The sequence below is a fragment of the Marmota monax genome, unplaced genomic scaffold, assembly GCF_021218885.2.
Source record: "Marmota monax isolate L192 unplaced genomic scaffold, Marmota_monax_Labrador192_F-V1.1 WCK01_AAM20220418_F8-fsc00449, whole genome shotgun sequence".
Taxonomy (NCBI): Eukaryota; Metazoa; Chordata; class Mammalia; order Rodentia; family Sciuridae; genus Marmota; species Marmota monax.
In genome coordinates, this window is record NW_026695239.1 from 566,443 (window position 1) to 590,625 (window position 24,183).

At 38.5% G+C, this 24,183-nt stretch overlaps 1 protein-coding gene across 1 annotated transcript; it reads right to left on the reverse strand.

Annotated features, from left to right (window-relative positions):
• Positions 1 to 798: 798 nt before the first annotated feature.
• Positions 799 to 23,245, reverse strand: LOC124089800 (C-type lectin domain family 4 member A). The gene is made up of 7 exons (XM_046440013.2): positions 23,120 to 23,245; positions 21,544 to 21,658; positions 8,672 to 8,782; positions 5,250 to 5,401; positions 3,340 to 3,455; positions 2,022 to 2,120; positions 799 to 1,016 (listed from the first exon to the last, which is right to left on the reverse strand). Exons 1-7 carry the CDS (start codon positions 23,243 to 23,245, stop codon positions 818 to 820), a joined length of 918 nt encoding a protein of 305 aa, XP_046295969.2. The 3' UTR covers positions 799 to 817.
• Between the last annotated feature and the right edge of the window lie 938 nt (positions 23,246 to 24,183).

A 24,183-nucleotide genomic window follows, 5' to 3' on the forward strand; every position in this document is an offset into this window, starting at 1 on the left:
CCGAGCTCTTCCTCCTCATCCTCCTCCTCCTCTGACCCACATTCGCATGGGGGTGTACGCAGCGTACTGAGATCTGGATACAACCGTTTCCTCCCCCGTCTCATGCTCCGCACACTCCCATCCTCCCGAGTCACTTCACTTTCTGCCGTCTCCGATTTTTCCTCATGCAATCGCTCTAAAACCTCCTGTCCTTTAGTAAGTGCTTCCTGACATCTGTCATCTGTAAGGCAACTACGGACCATTTTCCAAAGGGGTATCACCCCACCCTCTAATATGCCCTGCTCAGAAGCAAAGTCAAGATCTTTGCCTAATTTATCCCAACTAGGCACAGTAAGGCTGCCCGAAAATGCAAACCACGGTGCAGCGATATCTATCTTCTGTAAAAATCTCTGTAAAGTACTATGTTTCACTTCCAGTCCCTTGGAACGTAACAGGCCATCTAGGGCCAGGAGAAGCAGACTTGAAGATGCGGCACCCATGACACAACAACAAAGAAAGCACAAAAGAAAGAAAGCGAAAGTAGGAGCGAAAGTACACAGTGCAGCTGCAATAAAATGTAAGGCTCTCTCTTTCATTACAGAGGAGCTGTCCGGCTTTGGTCGCGGATCCCACTTACTAGGGACTAACCCCGCTTTGATCGCGGATCCCACTTACCTGGGACTAACCCCGCTTTGATCGCGGATCCCACTTACCTGGGACTAACCGGTGCACCACCCCTGACTGTTGAAAGTTCTGGTTCCCGGGTTTCGGCACCACTTGTCGCGACCCCTTGCCCACAAGGAAGACGCAACTCGAGAATCTTCTTTCAACAGTTTATTCAGGCCCTGGATATTTCTTCTTCCCTCTCTCTGATGCCCCTCCCAGCCTTAATAAAGCATCCCAAGCCCCAATGCAAAGCTGCCGCATGGAGCTTTCTCACAGGGTGATGAAAAATCATGTGCCAACTTTCCCAGATAAGAAGTTGTTTGTCACAGACCACAGTGGAGCCAGCGTCATCTTGTAATGGCGACCATAATCTGCAGAAACGGCAGAAGCAGCTCACCACAATAAACAGCTGGGATTACAGGCATTACATACAACTGTTTTATTTGTTTTTAACAGCAACTATAAAAATGAATATGGAGCCTGTTACGGTTTGGATATGAGGTGCCCCCCAAAAGCTCACGTGTGAGACAATGCAAGAAGGTTCAGAGGAGAAAATTATTGGATTGTGAGAGTCTTAACCCAATCAGTGAATTAATCCCCAATGGGATTAACTAAGAGGTATCTGGAGGCAGGTAAGGTGTGGCTGGAGGAAGTGATTAACTAGGGGTGTGGCTATGGGATATATTTTGTATCTAGAGACTGGAGTCTCTCTCTTTGCTTCATGATCACCATGATATGAGCTGCTTCCCTCTACCACACACTCCACCATGATGTTCAGCCTTATCTCGAGCCCTGAGAAATGGAGCCAGCCTTCTATAGACTAAGACCCCTGAAACCATGAGCCATCAATTAAAATTTTCCTCCACTATACTTGCTCTGGTCAGATCCTTTAGTCACAGCAGCAAAAAAGCTGACTAAACAGAGCCTAAAATTCTAAAATACATACAATTTTATCTGCCAATTAAACATTAATTAAGCCAAAGATGGGGAAAGAAAATAGAGGAACTATACCATATATCAGTAAATAAATCTTAACAGTCAGAAAGAAATTTGCAGAGAGACCTGTGTGCCTTCCATGTGTTCACAAAAGGGGTCTCTGGGATAGTTTCTGGCACTTTCAAAATTCTCAGTAAATGCTTTGTGAATGAGGGAATAAATTAATCAATGAGTAAATATGTGGAAAATATTCTCATAAGTGAAATAGTTGACCACATACCTAAAATTCTATATATGTAAAGATAATAAGTTCTTTACATATATCTCTTATATATAAAGAACTTATTATCTATATCTGTAATAATAGATGCCCATTCTATCACAAGTACATTGAGAATATTTTGATTCATAAGAAGATCTTCATCATCTCACAAACTGACCTAGAATCATGCTGACAAACCACATCATTCAAGTCCCATCCTGTATTTTGATAGAAAGTTAGCTCTTGGCTCTGACTGGGCCTACCTAGATGCCAGAATCTGAAAGAGAGAAAAAAGATGAAAGAACTTTTTTTTTTCCAACAGTATTTTTAAAAGGGTTAGAGACAGTAAAAGGGCCAGAGGCCAGGGTAGAATTTTGTGAAAATCAGAGACAGATACCCCAAACAATCCTTCTCCACTTCTCATGCAGTTTCTCTCCCACCATCCCCTCTAGTATTCCCCTTGAAAACTGTGCCTACATCACTAAGTATTCTTATACCTTAATGCATTAAACATCCTCCCAGCGAGTGCAATGGTGCACACCTGTAATCCCAGCAGCCCAGGAGGCTGAGACAGTAGGATCATGAGTTCAAAACCAGCCTCAGCAAAAGCGAGGCTCTAATCAACTCAGTGAGACCCTGTCTCTAAATAAAATACAAAAAAATAGGGCTATGGATGTGGCTTAGTGGTTGAGTACCCCTGAGTTCAATCCCTGGTACCCCCAAAAAAATCCTCCCAAAAAATATCCCAGTTTCTCCTCAGTTTGTGCATCCATAGGTCCTGTTGCCAGGAGACTGTCAATCCATAGGGCTTTCTTATATAATGAAGAGATGTCACCATGATCCCATGTAAATAGTATTTTTTTTCTTCTTCTTAATGGAATGATTTTGGAGTCTGAAGAACTAGTTAAAATCTATAGATCCTCTACTTATTCTTGTCTTCTTGGACAAATAATTTAATTTCCTCAATTCTCAGTTTGCCCATCTAATAATTGGGGACTACAATAAGAGTACTATATGTTTCACAAAATAGATATGAAGATCAAAGGTGGAAATATGCTGAAGAACTTAAGAGTTTTTTTAAGATTATATAAATATGAAATATTATAAAAGTATAAGAATTTAGGTGTCTTGCTTTTTATGAGAAACATTAAAGCTTCATCAATTATGATCTTAACAAGAATTTTATTATAGAGCTACAAATAGTTAAAATCAATGCAGAACATACCTGGATTTGAGGACCATTGTTGGGTGACCTTAGCTGAACTATCTATACTCTGCAAACACAATTTGCCTCATCTCTATAGTGGAAAAAATAATAACCTATGTGTCTCATAAGTTTCTTGTAATGATTAAATGACAATAGAATTTCTTAACCCTGTGCTCTACAGTCAGTACAAGAGAGTGAGCTGTTTTAGTTTTAGTTTCATAACTGATGTTGGACAACCTACATACCCTGCCGGATCCAGGACCCTGCCTTTAACTAATTCAATACTCACATGGCACTTGGATTGTAAGGTGTTCCGTGGACCCATTGCCAATGTCTCTGACACTCTGGATCTGACAGACCCACATCATAAACCGCATCTATTTGCAGATTTGCAATAATAAAATCCTCAGGGGAAAAAAAGACAAAGGAAAAGTACTCAGCAAAACTAAGTTCCTTTTGTTGTTGTTGTTGTTTGTAAGTTTGGATTTTTTTAATGCATTTTAATTATACAAATTTATGGGGTACACTTTTAGTGGTGGGGTGACGGGACGGCCCCGCGTCCTGATGGCTCTGGGTAGGTCCAAGGCCTGGCCTCCCACACAGGTGCAATGGAGCACCTTGCCAGCGGCGGGGCTGACGCAGTGGCAGTGCCGGCGCCAGGAAGTTTGCCTACCAGAAGCTAAGCGCCTTCAATGAGATGCTGCGGCCTTAAGAAGAAGTGACTGAACCTGCTTGTGATGTGATCTTGGCCAGGACAACCAATCAGCTTCTGCAGCCCGGTTAAGATCCAAAGAGTCCAAGAAGGATATAGTACAGCCTCACCCTGTGGCGGCTGCCCACCTCCATCCTTGTCCAGGGACTTGCTGGGACACCTTCCTCTGCTGAGGGCTCAGAGAAGTTACTTTTTTACATAGGCTGAGGTCAAGTGTTAACACCAAGAACATTAGGATTTATGGCTGAAGTTTCAGAATGTCAACTGGAATAATAACTGAAGTTTTAAGCAAAAGGTGTTCGAGTGCATTAAAAGATTTGCTTCATGTGTTTAAAAAATACATATAAGAAATTTATGGGGTACAGGGTGATAAGTTGATCCATTGTATAGTGTGTAATAATTAAATCAGAGTCGTTAACGTTTCCATCTCCTTTAACATTTTTTAAGTTTTTTTAACATGTAGAAATTATACCCTATTTATACGTACAGTATGATATTTCAACTGAGTTCTTCAAGGTCAAACAGAAATGAGAAGAAAAAGAAAAAGCATCCAGGAATAGCCACATGGGGATTCCCCAGAAAGGCAGGTCTTCTCTAGCTGAGCAAAGCAAGGTCAAAGACATCACTTATGATCCTGATTTTCATTACATATGAAAGCAATTCCTACCCATGATCATAATGAATTCTCATCTCAGACTCAATTCCCCTCTTTTTTTCACTAAGAGAGGGCATTGTTCAAAGTTGTCCACAAGAATTTTTTTCAAATCTAATCATTTTCCTTTCATAATTTCAAAGATTCTTTTTTTAAATATTTTTAAAATTGCCAATGGATCTTTACTTTATTTATTTATATGTGGTGCTGAGAATCAAACCCAGTGCCTCACACATGCTAGGCAAGCACTCTACCACTGAGCCACAACCACATCGCTCAAAGAGTCTTTTTTTTTAAATATATTTTTTAGTTGTAAATGGATCTCTTTTATTTTATTTATTTATTTACATGAGGTGCTGAGGATCGAATCCAGGGCCACACACATGCCAGGCAAGTATTTTACCGCTGAGACACAATTCCAACACCCCTCAAAGATTCTTTATATTCATTTCTGATTGTTTATTGTGACTCTTCATAAATTAACTTTATTTTCCCATTCAAATTAATACTCCTCTCTCTAAGAAGTTAACAATTCATAAAACATTTACATATTAAAATAATAAGCTGGTATTTCAGGTAGAAATATATTCATCTTTCCACTAAACCCCTCGTTGCATATTTTTAATGCCACAATTTCTTTGGGGGTAATTTAGTTACACTGAAGTAGGAATAAGGTGTGGAATGAATGGAAAGGCTGAGCAAGCCTTTCCTACCTATTTTCTTGAAAGCCTTCTCCCATAGCACCAACACCCAGAACAATAAAATCTACCGCCTTTTAGGAAAAGAGTATAAATAATCAGACAGGCTCATGACTCCATTATCTCCTAGAAAGTACCTGCTCTTCCTTGCTGTTGATCACTAGCAAATGAGCCTTCATTCTAGAGCAGTTCTCCTCACTCTTATTCCAAGATTTTGCATCAGTAGAAATAAAGTAGCAACTGGAACTAAATGACTTCCAATTCTTTGGGCAACAGCTCCAGACTTTTCCTTTATTGGGAAGAGAGGGATATAGGTGCAATATAAGGAAATATCTTTTAAAATAGTGTATAATGTTAAAATTAAGGGCCAATGGAGACCACAAGAACACTGTAATCCTATCTCCATCCAGATGTAGCAAGGAGTCTTGTCCTATCAGGTGTCAATGAGCCCAGTCTGCATCAACCTGGATGTCAGTGTCCCATTCTTCTGCTGAAATGCTATCAGGAAAAGTCAGCTAAAATATAATGTTTAAATAAGACCCAGACTCCAAAACCTCAATACAAAAATGTCCAAGTCTCAACAGAAAATAATCAATTATACCAAGGACCAGGAGTTCTCAAAAAAAAAAAAAAAAAAAAAACACACACACACAGATATCAACAGATGCCAAAAATCAAGATAACAAAAAGTTAGAATTATCTGACAAAGATTTCAAAGCTGTCATAATGCATATATTTCAAGAAGAATGAATAAAATAAATGTCCATCAATAACTAAAAAAAGAAAGAAAGAAAGATTGACAATGAGAGTTTTTTTAAAAAGAATGTAGAAACATTCTTGAAATGAAAGGAAAAATAGACTCAGCAAAGAAACTGAAGTTGTAAAGAACAAAATGGAAATATTATCATTGAAAAATCCAAAAACCTCTTTAAAAGATTATGGATGAACTGGGCAAGGTGGTGCGTGCCTGTAATCCCAGCGGCTTGGGAGGCTAAGGCAGGAGGATCGCAAGTTCAAAGCCAGCCTCAGCAAAAGCGGTGCGCTAAGCAACTCAGTGAGACCCTGTTTCTAAATAAAATACAAAAAATAGGGCTAGGAATGTGGCTAGTGGTCAAGTGCCCCTGAGTTCAATCCTTGGTACCCGCCCCCAAGAAAATTAAAAAGCTTATAGGTGAGATCAACATCAAAATGGAGAAGGGGACAGAGAAATCAGTGAATTGTCAGAAAAAAATAATAGAAATTTCCAACAGAAAAACAGATGAAATAAATATAAAAAATATAATAAAACCCTATATCATGATCCTAAATGTGTAATACCAAACAATAGAGGTCCAAAATATATAAAGTAAAAACTTATACAAATACAGAGTGAAAACAAAAGAGAGATTTACATTATCATAGGTGGACACAACTATACATGTCAAATATCAACAAGAATATTGAAGAACTCAAAAACCTCCTCAACCAAGAGATTCTAATGAACATGTTTAGAACAGTTCACTCAACAACTGAATACCCATTCTTTACAAGTGTCCATGGAACATATACCAAGATAGACCACATACTGAGATGTAAAACAAACCCTCAACAAATTTACCATCATTAAAATCACATAGTGCCCTCTAACCATTATGGAAACATACTAAAAATCAAAAACAAAATAGGAAAATCACCAAACACTAGACATTAAGTAAATGAAGTGCCTCCCAATGCCTAAGCTAGAAAAACAAAATAAATAAAAAAGTATTGAATTATGGCCCAAAATATAAAATAAATATCCATGGGTACATGTAGATATAAATTACTGAATAAATTAGTAAATAAGATAGAAGAGGTAAATCTCATATGCATAAGCCTTTCAATTAAATTATGTAGATATTTGGGGTGGTTCATTTTACATACTATTTTGATCAAGCACTCTGGGTATTGCTTCAAAGATGTTTCTGGATGAGATTTACATTTTAATCGGTGGACTTTGAGTAAAGAAGATTGCCCCCTTAATATGGATGGGCCTTGTTTTATCAGTTGAAGATTTAAACAAAAGAATGCCCTCCCCAGAGCAAAAGAGAATTCTCCAGCACACTGCCTTTAGACTTCATCTGCAACACTCACTTTTCCTGATCCTGCAGCAGACTGTCATTGGCCTCAAACTGCCACTCTTTCCTGATCTCCAGCCAACTGGTTTTCCCAACCACATTTTGGACTTTTCAAGCCTCCATGATTGCATGAGCTAATTTCTTGAAAGGAAATATCCATATTTTCTATGTATTCTACTGGTTATGTTTCTCTGGAGAACCTGGACTAATGAACACTCTAATGGACAGGGAGCGTAACTCCTCAATCCTGAAATGTGGACAGCACTTAGCAGCTTTCCTTGGAAGAAAACAGTGTGGAATAGGGAGAGAAAAAGAGCAAGAAAAAGAGCAACTTTACAGTGGAGAAACCTGAGAAACACTACTTTACCTAGGTGATCAAGGTCAACAAATCAGCAGCCAAAAAGTACTTTGATAATATATATCCTTGATATGATGTAATGAAAATAGCAGTTTACATCTATGGCCTTCCTCCCAAAAACTAATAACCCTAGTCTAATCATTAGAAAAACATTAAAATTTTTGTTTTTTGGACCAGGGATTGAATCCAGGGGTGCTTTATCTCTGGGCCACATCCCCAGCACTTTTTTATACTTTCTTTAGAGACAGGGTCTAACTAAGTTGCCTAGGCCTTTGCTAAGATGCTAAAGCTGGCTTTGAATTCTCATTCCTCTTGCCTCAGCCTCTCAAGCTGCTGGGATTACAGACATGCACCATCACACCCAGCAAAACATCAAATTTTAATGGAGGGACAGCCTAGACTAGTATTCCTAAAAATTATCAGTCATCAAAAAAAGTTTGAAAATTATCACAGCCAAGAGGAAAATAGATATGAAAACTAAATATAACATGATGTTCTGAGTGAGATTCTAGTACAGAAAAAGAACATTAGGTGAAAACTAAGTAAACCTTAATATATAATGAACTTTAGTGATAATATATCAATATTGGCTCATTAATTATAACGAATGCCCTCACTCATATAAGGTGGTAATAATAGGGAATATTGTATATACAAGGTAGGGTTCAAATAGGACCTATTCATATTGTCTGCTCAATTTTTCTGTAAATGTAAAAATGTTCATTGAAAAATGAACATAAAATGTGAGTGAAATACTCAAAAAATAAAATGTCATTAAAAATACATTTTATTTGCATATTTTAATGTTTCAAATAAATGAGTTCTTTAATAAAAATACTCATAAAAATGTGAGAAAAAAAGTAAGTGTGCACAGAAACTTCAGAAAGATACGAAAGCTAAAGAGTAAAGGCAATATGTCCTTTTTCACAGTCAAACCTCCAATGAGCAACTTAAAACATACATATAAGAATTTTAGGTCCTATAACATTCTATACATGTAGTTTAGAATGATCATGAAACTCCACTTTTTAATATTATAAACCTGGAAATCTTATTGTAAATATTAATTTAGGATCCTTACTAAATTCTACTCATTAAATTTTACCTTTCATGATTGAATAGTGTCTTGAACACTTTAATTCTGGGTGGATTGGTTCTTTTGTAGAATTTGGATACTTCTTTTCTTCAAGAATCTGAGAATATTTTTGAAATAAAACTGGAAAAGAGAATTTAAAGACATGCATTTTTCCAGGTAGTATTATGACTTTGTTCTTTACTATTATTTTCTTGCATTCTTTATAGAAACAAAACCTACTAATGGCTGATTACCTGAGTAGATGTAGCCCGACTGGAAAACATCTCCCATCATCCCACAGACAATGTAATCCTAACCCTATTGATTTTGAAACTATAAACTCACACACACACACACACACACACTACACATATATAATGTATAAAGTATATTTATATAGAGATTAAAAGAGGACGTGAAAGTTCCATCATAATGGTCTAAAGGAACTTATCCATGTTATCCATAAACACATACAAAAATTCATATAAAGATTAAATCTCAGTGAAAGGGAATAAAAGTTAGAAAACACTTGCATTAATTGTGTACACAGCCTGGGACTTTGTGGGAGGGAGGAATTAGCTAATTCTGAGGAGTTCTGAGATATCTTAGAGAATAGAAATTTTTAAAAGAACCCAGCATTGATCAAGAGGGCATGCTTTTTCTCCTATTCTTTCTTTTCCTTTCTCTTCATCCCAACTGCCTCTTATTCCTCAGGGTACCAACACGCTCATGTCACTCCCTATTGAAAACTAACTCTCCTCTCTCCCTCCACCCCGCTCTCTCTATTAGATTTGCTCTCTTTCTTCCTAACCTTCTATTTATTTCTTGACTCACCTCATTCTGGCTTTGATTTCTACCATTTCACTTAAGCCACCCTTCAAAGAGATAACCTAAGACCACTTACTAGTCATCTTCCTAATGAACTTCTTGCAATATTTGACTCCAGTTCTCTGCCCCCTTAACTCTTCAGACACTACTTTCTATTTTCACCTAACCTTTCTTGCTATTGCTTCTTGTTCTTTTTTATGAGCTCTTGCCCCTCCATCCATCTCTTCTAAACTATTAACATTCCCCAGAATTCCACCCTTATCATTTCTTCTCATACTAAGTCCTCTTCCTGAGTAATATCACATATTCCCTGGTCTCACCTGTTGCAATTATGTGAATAACTTCCAGAACTCAGACCTAACTCCTAAAACCCAGACAAATGTTCCTCCCACTAAACACGGGCACATCCAATGTACCCAAAAGTTAAATCATCATCTTCCAACTAAACCTGCTACTCATGCTATCTTGTCTATCTTTTTGAATGGCTTCATCATTGCTGAGTTTACCAGGTCAGAATATTAGAGTCACACTTAATTTCTCTGGGTCTGTTAATCACCAGATCTAAATATTCATCAAGCCTCTTTCATTATATCTTCTTTGTCATTCAGAGCTACCTTCTCTTCTCTTTCTTCAGTAATAGTATCCTTGAATCAGGTTCTCAATGTGCCTCAACAGGATTATCCATTAGCCTTCTAACCTTTCTTTAACACCAACATTGTGCTTATGAGCACATTGTCACAGCTTTGTAAAAACAAACTTTCTATAAGTCAAATTTGATCATATCAATTCCTTGCTCAAAATTCGTCAATGGCTCACCATGACTGTTAACACATTGTTAAAATGGCCTCAATGTTTAACCCTCCCTGTATGAATTCACACGCCTTTGCAATGTGACTTTGCAGCTTTTCCAATCAAGAAGTGAGGTCTAGAAGATGGCCGCTGCGTACGGGGGTTGCTGAAGTGCTGAGCGTGGTGCTCAAAGCAGCGGCTTTAATAGAGATTTCGCACAGTCTGTTAAAGCTCCTTTCACCGTTAATCTGTAGTGGACCACTTTGCCAAGGAGCAGGAAGAACAAAGAAATCAAAAAAGAGATGCTTGGCTGCTCAGAGCCGCGGGCGCTTTGCTCCCATCTGCTTCCTCTTTCGCTTCGCTCCGGGCGGAGAAGCTGAATGTGTAATCAGCAGTGGATTGTAAGTACCCGAGGCAAAGAAAGCTCAGTGCGCCCAGCCTTTTTTTTTTTTCTTTTTTTTTTGAATATTTTTTATACAGGGAGAGTTTGTGGATTGGGATTGCTGGAGGGGCTGTGGTTTCTGTGCCGAAAATCCACTCCGCGGGAGCCACCATTTGCTTTCTGCTTGCTGTCTTGATGGCTCTGTATACACTGTCCGGCAGCCACACCTAGAGGTTGGAGCTGGGCTGCGTGCCGAGCCCTGTCCTCCGAAGGCTGGACTGCAGCCTCGAGCGTCTCTGTGGCCTGTTCGCCGCTGCACCTTCGGGCAGAGCCTGCTCTGGGGTCGTTCTGCACCCCCCTGCCAGGGGACCCGTGCTCTGGAGGAGGGGGACGGAGAGCCGCGGCGGCAGCCGCTTGGGCCCCTGGGGCCTGGCACCGGGCTGAAGAGCTGCGGAGGCCAGGGCGGCTCTGCTACGGTCGCAGACAAGCGCGGACGCTCGTCAGCGCGGCCCAGAGTTTCATTTCTAGAAATCTGGACTGGAAACAGAAGCAGCAGTTTGTATAATCCCAAGAACTTGCTTATACCAGGAAGCTGTAAGGGCAACATGAATATTACTGAGGAAATGTAACATGGTGGCAGGCGCAGAGAGATCAAGTCTCTGACATCTTCAACTGCGCGAGCATAGGGAGCCGTAAACTGTCTAAATGCTGTTTGCTCAGGATCACTAGGCAATGCTGAGCTGACGTGGATCTGGGGTGTACAGGCTGGGCCCCTCAGAACACACACACAGAGCCCGAATCGGAGGCAATTAAGCTCCGGTTCGCCTGCTTCGTGTGACTCAGCACTAACGATCCCGCTGAAATAATTGGCCGGCCCTTAGGAACTTACAGAGGTAAAAGCCAACCGAGCCTTCATAGGCAGTGGCCACAGGACTGAAACGGGGATTGGGAGAGACAGTCAGGACCCACCCGTTGCATTGGTCATCCGGCAAAGGGAACAAACGGTCACCATTTGCATGGGATATCACCATGGCAGAGAAATGGCATCACGGGCGGAGGAGATAACTGCATTGAAACCAGCGCGACAGGTGTGTAATCCCCTAGCCATCTCTCTCCACACAGCGGGGAAACCTTAAGGGCCACTCCCAGCTCTCCTGTGAACGCAATAACCAGACCGAGGGAATCAGGAGTGGCGCGGGACTCGCGGCGCGGAACTCCCGGCTACCGCTCCCACCAGTGCTGACAACTGAGGTCTCTTGCACCAGCTACCGGGGGCGTGGCTACAGGAGGGCAAGCAAATTCGCTGGGGGATCTCAGCCCCAAGCTCTACAAACTTAGGGTCTGAGGGAGGCAAACAGGGAGAGTGAGCCCAGGTGTTCATGAAAACAGGGCTCCCAGGAGCAGCAGACCTGGCGTGTAGCCAGTATTGTGGTGAGCGCCACAGGTGAGCACGGCCTGGCTTGAGGAAACACAAGACAAGGCCCTAGACACTCAGGATTGGAGACCCGCCCAGTCTAGGAGAAAGAGCTGCTGCACAGTGAATGGTTCCCACCTATTGAGAGGAGAAGCTTGGCCCAGTGGGCACAGCTCCACCTACTGGAAGAGAAGTTAATAGAACTCTAGGACTGCATTTATTATTATTATTATTATCATTTTTTTTCTTTTCTTTTTCTTTTTTTTTCTTTTTTTTCTTCTTTTTCTTTCATTTTCAATTTTTATTTGTTGTTCTTTAATTTTTTTTCAATGTTTCTATTTTTTTAATTTTTTTATTTTATTATTATTATTTTTTTATTTTAATTTTCATTTTTTATTATCACTATTATTTTTGTTAAAATTTTTTTTTCATCTTTTCTTTCTTTCTTTATTATCTAATCTTTGTTATTCTTGTTTCTTTTGTCTTTTCATTTCTTTTCAATCTTATTCCCCCTTCCTTGAATTCTACCTGCCTACTCTCATTCTCTTTAGTGACTTCTTCCCTTCCCTTCTAATATCTTTCCTCTCAAGCATCAAATAAATCTATAAGAGTAAACAGTAACTCAGCAGTCAAACAGAACAAGAAGTAACATGAGCAGCATAAAAAAGCAAGGAAGAAAAGGAGTACAAACAATGAAGGACAGCCTAAATATTCAGGAGGACCTAGAGTCATCAGAAAAATGGTCATATAAAGAACTCAAGGAATACCTTAGACAGATGGAATGGAACCTTAAAGAAGATACGAGACAGCAAATCCAAACAGTGAAAGAACACTTTGAAAATGAATTACATAGACAGATAAAAGAAGAAGTTAAGCATCTTTATCAGGAGATTGAGATTATAAAAAAAAAACAAACAATAATTCTAGAAATGAAGGAAACGATAAACCAAATTAAAAACTCAATTGAGAGTATCACTAACAGAGTGGAGCAAGTAGAAGCCAGAACATCAGATAATGAAGACAAAATATATCATCTTGAAAAGAGCCTAGCCAACTCAGAAAGGCTGGTTAAAAACCACGAGAAAAACATTCAAGAGATATGGGATAACATAAAGAAACCAAACCTAAGAGTCATCGGGATAGAAGAAGGTACAGAGATTCAAACCAAGGGAATGAGTAACCTGCTGAAAGGAATAATTACAGAAAACTTTCCAGAAATAAAAAAGGAAACGGATATACAAATTGTAGATGCATACAGGACACCGAGCACACAAAATCACAGTAGACCAACGCCAAGACACATTGTTATGAAGATATCCAATATACAGAACAAAGAGAAAATACTAAAAGCTACAAGAGAAAGGAGGCAGATTACATTCAGGGGTAAACCAATAAGGTTAACAATGGATTTTTCATCACAGACACTGAAAGCGAGAAGATCCTGGAACAACGTATTTCAAACACTGAAAGACAATGGATGCCAACCAAGAATTCTGTATCCAGCAAAATTAAGCTTCAGGTATGATAACGAAATAAAAATCTTTCATGATAAACAAAAGCTAAAAGAATTTGCAGCCAGAAAACCAGCATTGCAAAGCATCTTGAGCAAAACACTACACGAGGAAGAAATGAAAAACAATAACCAAAACCATCAGTGGGAAGTGCCTCTATAAAGACAGAGGGTGGGGGGAAAGCTAACCATGGAGAAACAAACTAAATTAAAAAAAAAGAAGAAGATAAATAATCAAACATGGCTGGAAGTACAAACCATATATCAATAGTAACTCTAAACATTAATGGCTTAAACTCTCCAATAAAGCGACATAGGCTGGTAACATGGATTAAAAAAACAAATCCAACAATATGCTGCCTCCAGGAGACACATCTGATTGGAAAAGACATACACAGGCTGAAGGTGAAAGGTTGGGAAAAAATATACCATGCACACGGTCCTCGTAAGCAAGCAGGGGTGGCCATCCTCATATCGAATAAAATTGACTTCAAGACTAAATTAATCAAAAGGGATAAGGAAGGACATTATATACTGTTAAAAGGAACCATTCACCAACAAGACATAACAATTATCAATATTTATGCACAAAATAATGATGCTGCGACGTTCATAAAACAAATTCTCCTCAAGTTCAAGAATCAAATAGACCACAACACAATAATTATGGGTGACTTCAACACACCTCTCACAATTGGACAGATCCTCCAAACAAAAGCTGAATAAAGAAACTATAGAACTCAATATCACAATCAACAACCTAGACTTAACTGACATATATAGAATATATCAACCATCATCAAGTGGATATACTTTTTTCTCAGCAGCACATGGATCCTCCTCAAAAATAGACCATATATTATGCCATAGGGCAACCCTCAGTAAATATACAGGGGTGGAGATAATACCATGCATTTTATCTGATCATAATGGAATGAAACTGGAAATCAATGATAAAAGACGGAAGGAAAAATCCTACATCACATGGAAAATGAACAATATGTTACTGAATGATCAATGGGTTACAGAAGAAATAAAGGAAGAAATCAAAAAATTCTTAGAGATAAATGAAAATACAGACACAACATATCGGAATCTATGGGACACAATGAAAGCAGTTTTAAGAGGGAAATTCATCGCTTGGAGGTCATTCCTCAAAAAAAGGAAAAACCAACAAATAAATGAGCTCACACTTCATCTCAAATCCCTAGAAAAGGAAGAGCAAAACAACAGCAAATGTAGCAGAAGGCAAGAAATAATTAAAATCAGAGCGGAAATCAATGAAATTGAAACAAAAGAAACTATTGAAAAAATTAACAAAACTAAAAGTTGGTTCTTTGAAAAAATAAATAAGATCGACAGACCCTTAGCCATGCTAACGAAGAGAAGAAGAGAGAGAACTCAAATCACTAACATACGGGATGAAAAAGGCAATATCACAACAGACACTACAGAAATACAGAAGACAATTAGAAATTATTTTGAAAACCTATATTCCAATAAAATAGAAGATAGTGAAGACATTGATAAATTCCTTAAGTCATATGATTTGCCCAGACTGAGTCAGGAGGATACTCACAACTTAAACAGACCAATAACAATAGATGAAATAGAAGAAGCAATCAAAAGACTTCCAACCAAGAAAAGCCCAGGACTGGATGGGTATACAGCGGAGTTTTACAAAACCTTTAAGGAAGAATTAATTCCAATACTTTTCAAGTTATTTCAGGAAATAGAAAAAGAAGGAGCTCTTCCAAAATCATTCTATGAGGCCAACATCACCCTGATTCCGAAACCAGACAAAGACACCTCAAAGAAAGAAAACTACAGACCAATATCTCTGATGAACATAGATGCAAAAATCCTCAATAAATTTCTAGCGAATCGGATACAAAGGCACATCAAAAAAATTGTGCACCATGATCAAGTAGGATTCATCCCTGGGATGCAAGGATGGTTCAATATACGGAAATCAATAAATGTTATTCACCACATCAATAGACTTAAAAATAAGAACCATATGATCATCTCAATAGACGCAGAAAAAGCATTCGACAAAGTACAGCATCCCTTTATGTTCAAAACACTAGAAAAACTAGGGATAACAGGAACTTACCTCGACATTGTAAAAGCTATCTATGCTAAGCCTCAGGCTAGCATCATTCTCAATGGAGAAAAATTGAAGGCATTCTCTCTAAAATCTGGAACAAGACAGGGATGCCCTCTATCACCACTTCTATTCAATATAGTTCTCGAAACACTGGCCAGAGCAATTAGACAGACAAAAGAAATTAAAGGCATAAAAATAGGAAAGGAAGAACTTAAATTATCACTATTTGCAGATGACATGATTCTATACCTAGAAGACCCAAAAGGGTCTACAAAAAAACTACTAGAACTAATAAATGAATTCAGCAAAGTGGCAGGATATAAAATCAACACGCATAAATCAAAGGCATTTCTGTATATCAGCGACAAAACTTCTGAAACGGAAATGAGGAAAAACACTCCATTCACAATATCCTCAAAAAAAATAAAATACTTGGGAATCAACCTAACAAAAGAGGTGAAAGATTTATATAATGAAAACTACAAAACCCTAAAAAGAGAAGTAGAAGAAGATCTTAGAAGATGGAAAAATATACCCTGTTCATGGATAGGCAGAACTAACATCATCAAAATGGTGATATTACCAAAAGTTCTCTATAGGTTTAATGCAATGCCAACCAAAATCCCAACGGCATTTCTTGTAGAAATGGATAAAGCAATCATGAAATTCATATGGAAAAATAAAAGACCCAGAATAGCAAAAGCAATTCTAAGCAGGAAGTGCGAATCAGGCGGTATAGCGATACCAGACTTAAAACTATATTACAGAGCAATAGTAACAAAAACAGCATGGTACTGGTACCAAAACAGGAGGGTGGACCAATGGTACAGAATAGAGGACACAGAGACTAATCCACAAAGCTACAACTATCTTATATTTGATAAAGGAGCTAAAAGCATGCAATGGAGGGAGGATAGCATCTTCAACAAATGGTGCTGGGAAAACTGGAAATCCATATGCAACAAAATGAAACTGAATCCCCTCCTCTCGCCATGCACAAAAGTTAACTCAAAGTGGATCAAGGAGCTAGATATCAAATCAGAGACTCTGCGTCTGATAGAAGAAAAAGTTGGCTCTGATCTACATATTGTAGGGTCGGGCTCCAAATTCCTTAATAGGACACCCATAGCACAAAAGTTGATAACAAAAATCAACAAATGGGACTTACTTAAACTGAAAAGTTTTCTCTCAGCAAGAGAAACAATAAAAGAGGTAAATAGGGAGCCTACATCATGGGAACAAATTTTTACTCCTCACACTTCAGATAGAGCCCTAATATCCAGAGTATACAAAGAACTCAAAAAATTAAACAATAAGAAAACAAATAACCCAATCAACAAATGGGCCAAAGACCTGAACAGACACTTCTCAGAGGAGGACATACAATCAATCAACAAGTACATGAAAAAATGCTCACCATCTCTAGCAGTCAGAGAAATGCAAATCAAAACCACCCTAAGATACCATCTCACTCCAGTAAGATTGGCAGCCATTATGAAGTCAAACAACAACAAGTGCTGGAGAGGATGTGGGGAAAAGGGTACTCTTGTACATTGCTGGTGGGACTGCAAACTGGTGCGGCCAATCTGGAAAACAGTATGGAGACTCCTGGGAAAGCTGGGAATGGAACCACCATTTGACCCAGCTATTGCCCTTCTTGGACTTTTCCCTGAAGACCTTAAAAGAGCGTACTACAGGGATACTGCTACATCGATGTTCATAGCAGCACAATTCACAATTGCTAGACTGTGGAACCAACCCAGATGCCCTTCAATAGATGAATGGATAAAAAAAATGTGGCATTTATACACCATGGAGTATTACGCAGCACTAAAAAATGACAAAATCATAGAATTTGCAGGGAAATGGATGGCACTATAGCAGATTATGCTTAGTGAAGCTAGCCAATCCCTAAAAAACAAATACCAAATGTCTTCTTTGATATAATGAGAGCAACTAAGAACAGAGCAGGGAGGAAGAGCAGGAAGAAAAGATTAACATTAAACAGATACATGAGGTGGGATGGAAAGGGAGAGAAAAGGGAAATTGCATGGTAATGGAGGGAGACCCTCATTGTTATACAAAATTACATATAAGAGGTTGTGAGGGGAATGGGAAAATAAACAAGGAGAGATATGAATTACAGTGGATGGGGTAGAGAGAGAAGATGGGAGGGGAGGGAGGGGGGATGGTAGAGGATAGGAAAGGTAGCAGAATACAACAGTTACTAATAGGGCATTATGTAAAATGTGGATGTGTAACCGATGTGATTCTGCAATCTGTATTTGGGGTAAAATTGGGAGTTCATAACCAACTTGAATCTAATGTATGAAATATGATATGTCAAGAGCTTTATAATGTTTTGAACAACCAATAAAAAAAATTAAAAAAAAAAAGAAGAAGTGAGGTCTATTTCTCCACCACTTGAGTCTGAGCTGCTTTTAAATCTTTCTTTGGCCAATAGAATGTGCAAAAGAAACTGTGATTGTTCCAAATTAAAACTTCAATATGACTTCATTCCACACGCAGCCCTGGAAGTCTACAAGGGGCAATGTGAACAAACCCAGCCTAGATTGATGAATGATGCCAGAAATGTGGTGAAACTGTCCCTGTCATTCCTTGACATCCTCTTTCTCAGAAGCCAATTTGCCTGTGACTGGTATCTGACATCATATGCATGAGTGAGTTCAGCTAGGAAGAGGAACCTTTCAGCTGAGACCAGTCTAAGTTGCCAAACCTCAGAAGTGGAAGGTAAATATATCGTTTTAGACTATAAATTTTAGATTGGTTTATTAAGCAGCAAAAGACTCTTTGTAAAATAATCTTTAGGAAAAAAAATCCAAATTCTTTCTAATAGTACACTACACTCTTGGTAATCTGAGCCCTGCTCATGTCTGCCAACTTCCTTTCAAATTTCTTCATTTAGCTCTTTAGGTTTCAGTCATATACACTTACATTTCCCCAAAATTATTCCCTGATGTCACATGATGCCATTCTTGGTACACATAGCTCTAGATGTCGCCTCCTGAGGAAGTCTATCCAGACTCCCATGCTCACTTCTTCCCTGCACAACACTTCCTGTTGTAATATTGTAAGCACTGGTCTACTTGACTATTCTCTTAATCTCGTAAGACCAGGGCTTTGTGGCTGGCTTTTTCTGTGTCTCTAACACAGTGCCTGACAAATTGCCATTGCTACTTATTGAATGGCCAAATAATGAGTAAAATATCTATACAAAAATATACTAAGCTTTATGGCTTCTAAATTTTTGATAAATTCTAAAAATATGGACATGCAGTAACCCAACTATTTCCTAAATTGGCTTTTAGATCTCACACAGTCTTGTGCAGGACAAAAAATAATTACAAAGAAATTCATTGAAGAATTCTTCTCAGAATATTTCTTCCCATCTCCTTGTCCACCTGATGACCCCAAAATGTGTTTGTACTCTCAAAGAGGGCTGGCCTTATAAATTTTACTAAGGAAGTATAGATTTTTCCTCACACAGAGTGTAATATAAAGATGATGTTCCCCATAGATTTCACTCAATAACATCAACACATACATACACATACACTTTTCAAATTTTCTAATAAGAACGGATTTCATTATTTTTGCAGAAGAGTAACTAAATTCAATTAAAGAGCAAAATTCCCAATGGATTCTTGTGAATCATATCTCCTCAGGAAAAAAAAATTTAAATGTGTGGTTAAACTCATTGTGAAATGTCAATTTCGAATGGGCATCTTCTCTTCACATAAAGCAGATATTGTTCATTGTTTATTGTTCATAACATACTTATCAATAAAAGCAACAGATAATAAGACTGTCTTTAGCAGGAAAACTATCAGTGATGAGAAAAGAAGCAACTTTGGAACATGTGGATTACTTTTGTGAGCTGAAGAAAAAATCAAATTAATTTCATCAGTAAAAAATTGTCATTATTTCCTCTTCTCCCTTCTCTTATTCTCCCTTTTCTTCCATGACACACAATGACTAATAGCATTATTAGTATAATGACAGTTGAAATAATATAGTAATAGGAACAGAAAAAATAATGATGCTCATTATAGAAATTTTGAAAAATACATAAAAACACAAATCCCAACCATTGAGAATAACATTGTTAATATTTTGCTATATATACTTTCAGCAATTTTTTTCTCACCAGTTCTTGCCATCATGCCAAAAAGATAACAGATATGTTGCTCAGAATAACAGACATGAGTTTATTAGAAAAGATAGGGAAAAGGAAATGGGGACCACTCTCAAGGGAGAGTGATTTCTGTCAGAGAGAAGGGCCATCCTTTCAGTGATTTTTGAAGAGTATATACATATATGCACATTGTCTTTATTTTCTTTTTTATTATGCCTTTTTTTTCTTTTATGTGGTGCTAAGGATCAAACCCAGTGCCTCACACATGCTAGGCAAGTGCCCTGCCACTGAGCCACAGCCTCAGCCCCCCTATTTTCTTTTGTAACATTCTTTATTATGGTTTCATATTATTCCATTATATGTTTAAATATTTTTTTCAATTGCAACTTAAAATATGTGACAGCTGGTAAATCTTTATAATCCTAGTTCACATTTTTAGGATAAAGTAAGTCTTTTCAGTAAGCCATCTCACAGTTGGAAACCATTTTCTGGGCTGGGGAGATAGTTTAGTGGTAGAGTGGGTTTGCCTAGGATGTGCAAAGCCCTGAGTTCAGTCACTGCCAAGGGAGGGAGTGATCCATGGGGACACCTTCCATCAAGATAAAATCAATGAAACAATTTTCTTCATATTAGGATATATTGTCAATTTCAAGGCAAAAAAAGAAAAACTTCAGATTTCTGCTTTGGAAAAAATATTTTACATATTATATGATTTTTTATATATGTGTAAGAATACACAATAACATGCAAAGTATGGTTTTCTATAAATAGAAAGTATCATAAATAACACAGTATCATGAATCTTTTATTTCCCACTTTATGACCCCTTAATGCCTGTCTACAGAACTGCTGGGTTTCCCGAATACATCCACTCTAGAGAACCAGCAAATAGCATCACCTGCTTATAAACATTCCCTTCCTCCTAAACTTGACCATTAACTTTGACCACTGGAAAATGATTTTTTAAATATTTTTAAATGATTTTTTAAATATTTTTTAGTTATAGATGGACATAATATATTTATTTTTATTTGTTTATTTTTATATGGTGCTGGGGACCAAACCCAGGGCTTCATGCATGCAAGGCAAGCGCTCTACCACTGAGCTACAACCCCCAGCCCCTGGAAAATGATTTTTTTTAATTCTAATTTGTTATATATGACAGGAGAAGGTATTAAAATTCATATTACACATATAGAGCACAATTTTTCATATCTCTGGTTGTATATAAAGTATATTCACACAATTCGTGTCTTCATACATGTACTTAGGGTAATGATATCCACCTCATTCCACCATCATTTTTACCCTCATTCCCTCTCCTTTTCCCTCCCACCTCTTTGTGAAAATTGAAACTGCAGGAGAATTTGAGTTTGTGACTGAGGACTTTGGTTTATTTTTGAGTCTCATTTCCATATGAGTATTTTCCAAAGCCATATTCAGAAGAGACCTTCTGCTTTCTTCAGAAAATCAGAGTCATCCCTTCCTCAAAGCATCTTATACATGATGGAGGCAAGCCTGGGCAATTTAGCAAGACCCTGTCTCAAGATAAAATAAAAATGACTGGGGATGTAGCTCAGTAGCAGAGCACCCTTGGGTTCAATCCCCTGTACCAAAAAGTAAAATAAAATCTTATACATGAGTTGCCAGAATGGTGGTCAAATGTCCTATCACTCAACTAGATGAGAGCAGAAGCAATAAATAAGCACTTACCACTGAGAGGTATCATGCAAGAATTAAAAAACATATGAAGCCACTTGGTCCACAGAAGTGCAATCCCCAAGACCAGCACAGTGTGAGTAATAGCCTTTAAACATACTGAACATAACTAAAAATATATATATAAGAAAAGCAGGAACTCAAGTGGTGAGGGAAAGAAATAGGAAGGAAAGGAAAAGAGGAACCAAGCAAGTTGTTCTTTTCTAAAAACTGTGTTCTCTAGATATGCCAACCCAAGTAAAATTTGTGTGCTTCCACATGCAAGCATAACTTCTTTTTTTAAAATTGCATTTATTTTTTAAATACATGACAGTGGAATGCATCACAATTCTTATTACACAGATAGAACACAATTTTTCATATATCTGTTTGTATATAAAGTATGTTCACACCAATTCATGGTCTTCATACATGTACTTTGGATAATGATGTCCATCACATTCCACCATCATTGCTAATCCCCTGCCCCCACCCTTACCCTCCCACCCCTCTGCCCTATCTTTAGTTCCAATGAACCTGAGCAAACACTTGTTCATGCTGCATTCATTCCTCATTTCTGGCTAATCAGGCAGCTTCTTGGTATCACATTCTAATAATACTTGCACCAAGCTCAGGTGACAGCCTCCCCACATTCAAGAATCAGCTTCCTTTAGCATGGTGGGAAAGGCAAAGTTCAAAACTTACTGATTTTGAAGAGATTCCTCTGTGATCTCTGTTATCCTCTGCTGTTCATAATTAGCTCCATCACGAATCTCTGTTCATTTTGTTACTGGTCACCTCCCGAACTCCTGAAGGCAGCTCTCTTTATTAGGTGATAGAGGAGAAGCCATCTTTTATTCCACACTTCTCTCTCCCTTTACTCCCCACGTCATCTCAACAAACAGCTCTAGAAGGTACACACAACTATTTTGAACAGTTGAAATGATTAAATAGAATTATATGTAAAGAGAATAAACTTAAACTGAATGCCAAATATTATTTTTTCCAAAGGCCTAGAGGAAAACACTCCAAAAATTAAATCTTTCGTATAGGACCTTTCAACAGAACTGATCTCAACTTGTGCCCACATTCTGTGCCCTCAGCTCTCTCCAAATTATTTGCCTTCTTTTAACATCCATCACCTGACCCTTCCTTGTCCTAAATAACTCACACATATACATAAGCATGAATGCACACACACATATACACACATTAACCTCTATATTTCCATTGCATTTCTATATTTATGTCTATCAAAATGTACTGAAAATCATGAGGTTACAATAATACCTCTAAATCTAATCCAATGCCATAGGTTTTTATTTTGGTTTCTATATTTCTTATTTTGTGACAGTTAGAAAACTAAGTTCATTTTCTTTAACTTATTCACATATTTAGTTAACCTTCTGGATGTTACCAATCTCCCATCTTTGGTGCCAGCTATCCCCCACTAAAACATCCTTTTCTCACTCTCCAGCTTTTCTTCCACAGTCTAAGCCACTGTCCCCAGAACTGATGCCATGTGTATAATGCTTGTATATTCTCACATCTTACCAGTCAATGCCTCCCTCACTGAGAACATTCTCCTCACCTTGCTGAGGTTCTGAAATCCTGTGTTGAGCTGGCCCTTCATAGAAAAACCCTCTTTGCTCTGCTCCTTGAAGCTCTTAGCAATGCACACAAGGTTACCTCCATATGTAGAAGCCCTCCTTGCCATGTAAGGCTCTGACTCCCCCACACTGGGCTATGCCATCACATGGACAACCTCCTCATCTTGTTCAGACTCTGAAATCCACACCAGGTCTACCTTCTGCCTAGACATTTGCCTCATCCTGCTTGGGATTTGACACCCAATATCATGTCCTACACCCTCAACAAAAATGCCTTCCTTACCTTGCTTAGGCAGTGAGTTCCCACACTGATCTCTCCACTACATAGATACCCTCCTTATCTGGCCTGGTCTTTGAAACCCCATCAGATCTACCCTCTGCAAGGATATACTCCTTAGCCCTCTTAGACTCTGAATCTCAACCCACATTGGAGCCAATACTATGCATGCATACCCCCTCACCTCTCCCCGAGGCCAATATCCCACACCAGGTTGCCCCTCCACCTCATGCATGCATGCTCTCCTCACACTGCTTGAACTCGGATTCCCAAACTGAAAATTAAAATATGCAACAGCAGATAAATCTTTATAATCCTACTTCCCGTTTTTAGGATAAAGTTAAGTCTTTTCATTTGCCATCTCATGGATGGAAACCATTTTGGGGGCTGGGGGTATAGTTTAGTGGTAGAGTGTTTTTGCAGTGAGCTTGTTCTCTCTCAGACTCTTATCATCCCACACTGGATTTCCCCTATTTTGGACACTTCCTCAATCCTTTATCTGTGCTACTCTACACTTGGCCAATATCGTGTGTGAACACTCTCCTTGCCATGTTCAGACTCTGATTCTCTATGCTACATGACATTCCCATACCAACGGTGATATTTTCCTTACACTGCTTAGACTCTGATATTATTGTTAAGTAAACCCCCTGCATAGCCACCCTTTGCTGATAGTAGGCCCGCCCTGGCCCCTGCGGACTCAACCCCCAGTTCTTTGTTATGCATGTCAATGTGGCCAGCTCACAAGGCCATGACGCGGGCTTGGGC

Bases quoted from the DNA above. Each gene is read 5' to 3' on its own strand.
- LOC124089800 (XM_046440013.2), bottom strand. From the start codon at position 23,245: ATGGCAAGGAGGGCTTCTACATATGGAGGTAACCTTGTGTGCATTGCT. The intron at 8,783-21,543 runs GTAAGTGCTTAT...TCTCTTTTCCAG, and splicing joins TTGCATGATACCTCTCAGTG to TTTTATTTCAAAAATATTCT. The intron at 1,017-2,021 runs GTCAGTTTGTGA...CCGTTTCTGCAG, and splicing joins GTTTGTCAGCATGATTCTAG to ATTATGGTCGCCATTACAAG.